At 46.2% G+C, this 7753-nt stretch overlaps 2 protein-coding genes across 3 annotated transcripts in view; one reads left to right on the top strand and one right to left on the bottom strand.

Moving 5' to 3' along the window:
• The window catches only part of SLC37A3 (solute carrier family 37 member 3), a 47367-nt gene extending 47190 nt beyond the window's left edge, over nt 1-177 (bottom strand). The window contains 1 exon segment of the mRNA XM_040471797.1: nt 73-177. The gene's annotated coding sequence lies outside the window, so the exon portion shown is untranslated.
• A 4209-nt stretch (nt 178-4386) lies between these two features.
• RAB19 (RAB19, member RAS oncogene family) overlaps nt 4387-7753 on the top strand; it is a 10603-nt gene continuing 7236 nt past the window's right edge. The window contains exons 1-2 of one of the 2 annotated variants that reach the window (XM_040471796.1): nt 4387-4497; nt 6399-6622. In XM_040471796.1, coding sequence (XP_040327730.1) covers nt 6422-6622 — 201 coding nt within the window. In that variant the 5' untranslated portion in view covers nt 4387-4497; nt 6399-6421. Of the gene's footprint in view, nt 4515-6398; nt 6623-7753 lie in introns of both variants that reach the window. The other variant, XM_040471795.1, reaches the window with a different exon arrangement.

Here is a 7753-nt window from a genome sequence, read left to right as displayed (position 1 = left end):
CGGTCGCGCCCCACGCGCCGCGGCTCGCGCACCCGAGACCGCGGCGTCGTCGCCGCGCTGCGGCCCACTGACCCGCTCGCTCCGCTCCGCTGCCCGCAGCCAGTCGTCCCCGCCGCCACCTCACCCGCGCCCCGGCAGCCAGGGTTTCCGGACGCTCACGTGACCCGCCCCTCCCGGGGGGCATGCTGGGAGTCGTAGTCCGACCGCGCCGTTTCACCTGCGAGTCGCCTAGGGGTGACAGCGGAAGGGAGAGGGAATGCGGGGGCCTCGGTGAACCTGGCTGTTGGGCTGGCGGACGGATGACGGCCAGGAGTGTCAGCTGGAAAAAGACAGTGAGAGATAATATATAATGATCTGGGCAGAATTGCTATATAGGGCATCTTTTTTTTCCAGAAAAGCTTTATTCTGTTCTTTGTTTTTATAGAAAGTGACATGCTGCTAAGTTTGCTACTGACCAGGCATCAGGGTGTAAGCTTTAGACTTTTATTTAAATTAATTAAACGCAGTGACCCATGCAGGCAGGGCCATTAATCTGCCTCTGCCATTCACCTTCTGCACTCCACCCCACCCACCCAAACAAGTAAATGAGTGTTAAGATCCTGACAGCCTCAAACTAAAATTAAAGGCCTTAAAAGGAGGCAGGACTTGGAAGTGGAACCTTCTAGTCTCCTGGGCTCTTTCACCTGTTGGGGGAATATAATTTTTTTTTTTAATCTCCCAACCAAGAAAATTTCTCTACAAAGATAGAGAAAGAAAAGTTTTACTATTGGATAAACATTAAACCAGAATGTGATGCTCATCATGATCTAACAGATTGCAAAGACAGAAAGGAATCTCCCGCATATACAGCCAAGCAGATACAACCCCTTACATGCATGTTCTCAAATAAGCAATCACTAGCCCTCAACTGAGAAGACCGGGACAGGAGCTTTTGTCACGTATAGTTGGTCCAAACTTTATCATGGCAACTGGGGAGACTGCCTGAATTGGCTTATCCAAAGGAGAAACAGACTTCTCATACCTCTAGGACAAGAGATAGTGTTGCAAATTGGAGCAAGACGCCCACAGAAGTTAGGCTTTTAGCCTCCCAGAAACTAGGAAACTGGAGGACTATCGCCCTGGATGTTTGTATTTCAAGATGGCTCCCGGGTCCTGGAAAGTTTCCTGATATGAGGCTAGCAAGAGGTTATTTAGCCATTATGAATGGCTATACATCTATTTGAAAAGGACAAAGGGCAGGGTGGAGGTGGGAGTTCTTATTTCCAAGGGAGACTTAAACCTCTTATTTTTAATTTGTATTTTCCTTTACAACAAGGCAGTTGTAGTTCTGTTCCCAGTCATCTGAGAGTGTGGCTGGGAAAATGTGATATCAGGGTGAGCAAAAACAAATTGCCCCAACATTTCACTTTTATTTTTAAAAATATTTTGTGGAGGAGCTCCTGGCTGGCTCAGTTGGTGGAGTGTTCAACTCTTGATCCCGGGGTTGTGAGTTCGAGCCCTACGTTGGGTGTAGAGATTACTTAAAAATAAAATCTTGGAGCGCCTGGGTGACTCAGTTGGTTAAGTGACTGACTTTGGCTCAGGTCATGATCTCACAGTTTGTGGGTTTGAGCCCTGCATCACATTCTGTGCTGACAGCTCAGAGCTTGGAGCCTGTTTCACATTCTGTGCCTCCCTCTCTCTCTCTGTCCCTCCCCCCACTCACCTCTGTCTGTCAGTCTCTCCCTCTCAAAAATAAATAAACATTGAAAAAAGTTTAAATAAAATAAAATCTTAAGGCGCACCTGGCTGGCTCAGTTGGAAGAGCATGTGACTCTTGATCTTGGGGGCATGAGTTTGAGCCCCGTGTTGGGTGTAGAGATAAATAAAAAATTGTTAATCTTTAAAAAAAGAAACACACACACACACACACAGTGGAACATTATTCAGCCTTTAAAAGGAATGAAATTCTGACACACGCTACAACATAGATTGTGTCCGTGGGATAGAGACACATTGAAATAAGCCAGTCACAAAAGGACAAACAGTGTATGATTCTGTTTACATGAAGTGCCTAGAGTAATCAACACGATAGGGAGAGAAAGTAGAATAGTGGTTACCAGAGACCAAGGGGGAAGAGAAATGGGAGTTAGTGCTTAAGGGGCAGTTTCAGCTGGGGATGATGCAAAAGTTCTGGAGATGGATAGTAGTGAGGGTTGCACAATTTGAATATATTCAATGCCCTTAAAAATGGCTAAAATGAGGGGCGCCTGGGTAGCTCAGTCGGTTAAGCGTCCGACTTCAGCTCAGGTCATGATCTCGCGGTCCGCGAGTTCGAGCCCCACGTTGGGCTCTGGGCTGATGGCTCAGAGCCTGGAGCCTGTTTCAGATTCTGTGTCTCCCTCTCTCTGACCCTCCCCCGTTCATGCTGTGTCTCTCTCTGTCTCAAAAATAAATAAACGTCAAAAAAAATGGCTAAAATGATAAAGTGTATGTATTGTGAAACATATGTGTGCGTGTGCATAAATGTATGTATGTGTGTGTGCAGAGGGGGTGAATAAGATATCACCTGTGTCACCACCACCCAGGTCAAGAAGCCCACACCACGCTCTTTGCACTTATAGTCATGTTGGTGGAGAGGGGTCAGAATAGGGAGAGGCAGACTCTCTCTCTCCTTAACTTCCACAACCACCTAGACATTTCACTCTTTGATTTCTACTTCTAGATGTTCTCCAAGTACCGGGTCTGAGTCAGCTGACTTTTTTTTTTCCTTTCCCCATAACCATAACTAGAAGAAGAAACCATTTTGACATCTAACCTCATTGACACGAACATCAAACAGGCTTTATTTCCTGCCTTCTTTCGGCCTGTACATGGTGGTGAATCTTGACGGATATTTCATTTTCAATTCACAGACATATGACAGTGGCTCTCAAAGTGACAATGTGCAGCAGCAGCTGGCAGTATCCTTTGTTTTCTTGCTCTACCTGCCAGCATTGGGTGTATCTTTCTCAAAAAGAGAGGTTCCCGAAAAGTGATGTGTAAATGGAATACGGGGTAAGATAAATTATAATTTAAAGGTTTCCTGAAGGAATCATAGAAAGAAATGTTCTTGGATAGTGAATAAATTGTCCTCTATTTCAATGCTTCTCAATCTTTTTAGGCCTCAACCCACAGTAGAAATACATTTTATGGGGGTGCCTGGGTGGCTTAGTCGGTTAAGCGTCTGACTTCAGCTCAGGTCATGATCTCACAGTTTGTGGGTTTAAGCGCCGTGTCAGAGTCCATGCTGACAGCTCAGAGCCTGGAGCCGGTTTCAGATTCTGTGTCATTCTCTCTCTTTCTCTCTCTGCCCCCCTCTCTCTCTCTCCCTCTCAAAAATAAATAAAAGCATTTAAAAAATTTTTTTAAAAAAGAAAATATGTTTAAAAAAAAAGAAACACATTTTACGTCAGCCCAGCACACACATGCATGTATTCAACTGGTCCATACGTTGCACAAAACAGTACTTAGCCTGACCGCATGACTGCACGAGATATATTCTGAAATTGTGTCCTAGGTTCCTCTGTGAAAGTGCTGGGTGCAATCCACAAAAATTGATTTCGTGACTCATTAATAGATCTCAGCCCCCAGTTTGAAAACACTACACCAGTTTAAATATTTTATCAATCTGGATGTTTCCGTTTTGCACAGTGTAGCTTAACTGCCCACGCCTTGCATTCTGCATCGTGGAGAAAATCTAGCGCCTAAGATCTGAGGGACAGTGACATTTCCAGACACTGTGAGGGGAAAAAAGTGAGGAAAACTCACCTCAGCTTTCTGCTTCTACTGCCAGCAGGAGACTGATAAACTCTAGGTTTTCTCAGACCTAGAAATTAACCCTTGTTCTGTGGTGGATTTTTTGAGGGAGAGGAAACAAGTGTTTGTTTGTTTCAGCTTTCTTCCCATGCAAATTCAAAGTCGTTTTGGTTTTTTAATCTTTTTGGACCACCTTCTTTCTCTCAATTGCCCCTCAGAAAGTTATTCAAGTCCACAAAACAATCAAATGACTCAAGATCCAGGTCCCTATTCTCCTTGACATTGCCGTTCTCTCTCCCGGCCGCCCCCCGCCCCCGGCACAACAAGGGACCCAAGGGAAGGTGGGGGGCGAGGGCTGCAAAAGAGGAGGGGAGTGGAAAGAAGGAACGGGGGCGGCTGGACAGGTCGTGGCTGAGTGAACCGGCTCGTCCTTCCCGCTTGGCTTTGCTAGGTGACTGGGTGACGGAGGTTGGCCGGGAAGGCTGACTTTGCGCGGGGTGTGCTGGCCGGCGCCTCGCCTTTGCCTTTGCGCTTTGTACCCAACGGCGCGCGCGAGCGGCCGCGCTCAGGTGCGGTGGGAGGGTCTGCGCTCTCCTTTCACTTTCTCCGGTCGCCAAAGCGGACACCTGGGGACGGAACCACAGCTCCCACCAGGCCAGCGAGGCAGGAGGACGGAAAAGGAAAGCTCGGAGAAGAAGTGAACATTACCTGCTAGCAGAGGTGAGAGAGCGAGCCAGGTAAGCAACAGGTGGACCGGGAAGGTGAGGGTTACAGGATGCGGGATGAAGGGCACCGGCGGGGGCGGGCGGGGGGCACCGCTCTTTCCTCCTTGCGGCGCCGCAGGCTTGGGTGAAGAGGGCTTCTGTGGAAACCCTGAGGACTTACTTGGGCAAGGGGGCCGTGGAAGCAAGATTCCAGCTCAAGTGCCAGGGATATGACACCGGAAGTAGAAGGGCCTCATTTGAAAAGCCAGAAGGAACAAAGAAAGGGGTTTCATCGTGGCTTTTGTCTGCTGGATCATTTAGCCATAGGTGACTTCAGAGGTGTCCAAGAGAGGTATGGGATCCTTCTTCATCCATTTAAAGCTCAGGGTTTTCCCAGGCAGGTGATGAATCTGTGTGCTTTTCAGTTTCTGTGATGATACAGACTTGTCCTTTTCGGGCTTTCGAGAAAACCCGAAACTAAAACGGGAAGAAATGGAGAAGGGTGCTATAAGGCAGGAACAGTCTGCAGCCAGTCAAATCTAATCGCCAAATGCTATCAGGTTTCGTGTATTTTTACGACACGCTGGAGGAGGAGGAGACCCAACACAGCACCATGTGAAGCACAGTTGAAAGGCCCAGGGATATTTGCCTTGAGGGGATGTGCTTGCTGCTTCAAATATCTGACGGGCTGTCATGTGGAATAGGAATCTGCCAAGTCCGGGCACAGCACGAGGGTCAACAGATGGAAACTCCAGAGAGATAGAATTCAACCCCATGTAAGTTAGAGCTGGGCATGCCAAATGGGCTTTTTCAGGAAGCAGTGAGTTCCTGGGGATCAGAGATATTGAAGCAGAGGTGAATACTGAAGCAGAAATGCTGAAGTGGGAATCAAGTTTCAGGTGAGGGATTGTGTTGATCAGCACTTCCCAAACCAGATGGTCATCAGAATCACCTGGGGAGTGTTTGCCTGTGCGTGTGTGTGTGCGCGTGTGCACACATGTGTGCAGGTGTTTAACTATATTTAGCAGATCTGGGATGGTCTCCAGGAATATATATTTTTAATTATCCCCTCCAGATAGTAATGCCATAATCAATTAGGGAGCCACTGTCATTAGAAACTTTATTTTTTCCAGTCTATCGTAAAATATGCTCTAAACACTTGAAAACCATAGTTTTCATTTGGGTTTTTTTTTTTTTTTTTTTTTTAGTTTATTTATTAAATAACCTCTTACTCCAACATAGGGCTTGAACTCACGACCCTGAGATCAAGAGTTGTGGGCTCTACCAACTGCGCCAGCCAGGTGCCCTGCATAGTTCTCATTTTGAAATAGTCTCAAAGTCTTAATTTCCTGGTCAAGGAAACCAGAAGAAAAGGCCATGTCACTCTTCCCCAAACTGACTTCCTGTCAGATCTTGTCTGTCCTTGTTGCTGGTTGCCTGGACGTTGAGTCTTCCATAGCTGGGAGTTTTGCTCCCCATGCAAAGTGGAGATAGGATGACATGTAGGCACGTCCTCCAGCTGATGAGTGGCAGGTAGAGCACTCCCGTAGGCATCTCCTCTGCCATCCTCCTGCTCTGGGCACTTGATGGAGTGTGAGGCACTTCGCCTCAGTGACTAAGATTTCAGTCGGTCCTGTCAGCTGAGAGTGTTGCTTATGTGCTGGGCCCAACAGACAATGGCAGTTAAATCTCTACATTCTAAAGTAATGTCAACCCACCGAGGGCAGGTGTGGGCTTGTGGGGATAGCTCCCTTGTACCTGACCAGTAATTAATGTCCTTCTCCCACAAGAACGCTAGTGCCACGAAAGCAAGAACCTCCCTTTCTCTTGTCCCGTCCTGCATCCCGAGTCCCCGGCTCCTGACCGAACAGTGCCTAGCTCACTAAAGAGAGACTGAGTTCCTGCTTTTCTTCCTAGGTCCGTTCTAGGTGGCAACAGCCATGCAATTCTCCAGCTCATCCAGGGCAGCAGATGAGAATTTTGACTATTTGTTCAAGATTATCCTCATTGGGGATTCCAATGTGGGGAAGACGTGTGTGGTGCAGCATTTCAAATCTGGGGTCTACACGGAGACGCAGCAGAACACGATTGGGGTGGATTTCACTGTGCGCTCCCTTGAGATCGATGGCAAGAAAGTGAAGGTCAGAAGGGCACCTCTTTTAGCTAGAGTTCCTAACACCGAAACACATGCCTGAGGAATCAAAGACTTAAATATAAAACATGAAATCATAAGAGTACCAGAAAAAAACCACATCGGAATATTTATTATTGTGGAATGGGGAAATCAACCTTTTTTTTTTCCTTAGAGAGGGAGAGCACGTATGAGCAGGGGAGAGGGGCAGAGGGAAAGAGAGATAATCATAAGCAGGCTCCACACTGAACATAGAGCCCAATGCAGGGCTCGATCCCATGACCCTGGGATCATGACGTGAGCCGAAACCAAGACTCTGACCCTCAAACGACTGAGCCACCCAAACGCCCTGGAAATCAACCCTTTAAGACAAGAACCCAGAACTCATGAAGGAAAAGACTGCTTAATCAGAAATATCCAAAGGACAAATTTATACATCTCTATGTAATGATATGAAGGTCAAATTGCTGAGTGTGGAATCAGTTTAAGATTCTCTCTCTCTCTCCTTTTGCCCCTCCCCACACTCTCTCTCTAAAATCAAACATTTTTTTAAATAGTAAAAATAAAGGCCAAATTTCTACATCCACAAAAATACCATAAACAAGAGATGCATAACAAACTGGAAAGAAATATTTGCAAATATGGGACTGACAAAGGGCTAATTTCCTTCATGTGAAAACAGAGTCCCAATAAATATCTAAGAAAAAGACCGACAACTAAATATAAAAAGTAGGCAATCCACAGACTGGACACAAATGCCATTTCATAAATTCAGTAAGAACTAGCTTGGAAATTCCTTACTCATAATTTAAAAAGTGAAAATTAGAATAACAGTGAGAGATTACCTTTTGCCCATTTGGTTAGAAAAGATCAGAGAGTGTTGGTGACAATGTAAAGCATGATCTTGCTTGGGATCTTGATTAAACAAAAACAGTAAAAAGACATTTTGGAGACAATCGGGAAAATTGTAATGTGGTCAGGTATCAGATAATACCAAAGGGTTATTGAAGAGTTGACCAGCAGCGATTGTGGTGTTGTGCTCGCATAAGAAAATATCCACTTTTTTAAATGTTTAATTATTTGTGTGTATGTGCGTGTGTGTGTGTGTGAGTGTGTGACAGAGAGAGAGAGAGAGAGAGAG

The sequence above is a fragment of the Herpailurus yagouaroundi genome, unplaced genomic scaffold (assembly GCF_014898765.1).
Source record: "Herpailurus yagouaroundi ecotype Mexico unplaced genomic scaffold, PumYag 100, whole genome shotgun sequence".
NCBI lineage: Eukaryota > Metazoa > Chordata > Mammalia > Carnivora > Felidae > Herpailurus > Herpailurus yagouaroundi.
The sequence above is the reverse complement of the archived record's forward strand: the minus strand, read 5'-3'. Positions and strand labels throughout refer to the sequence as shown.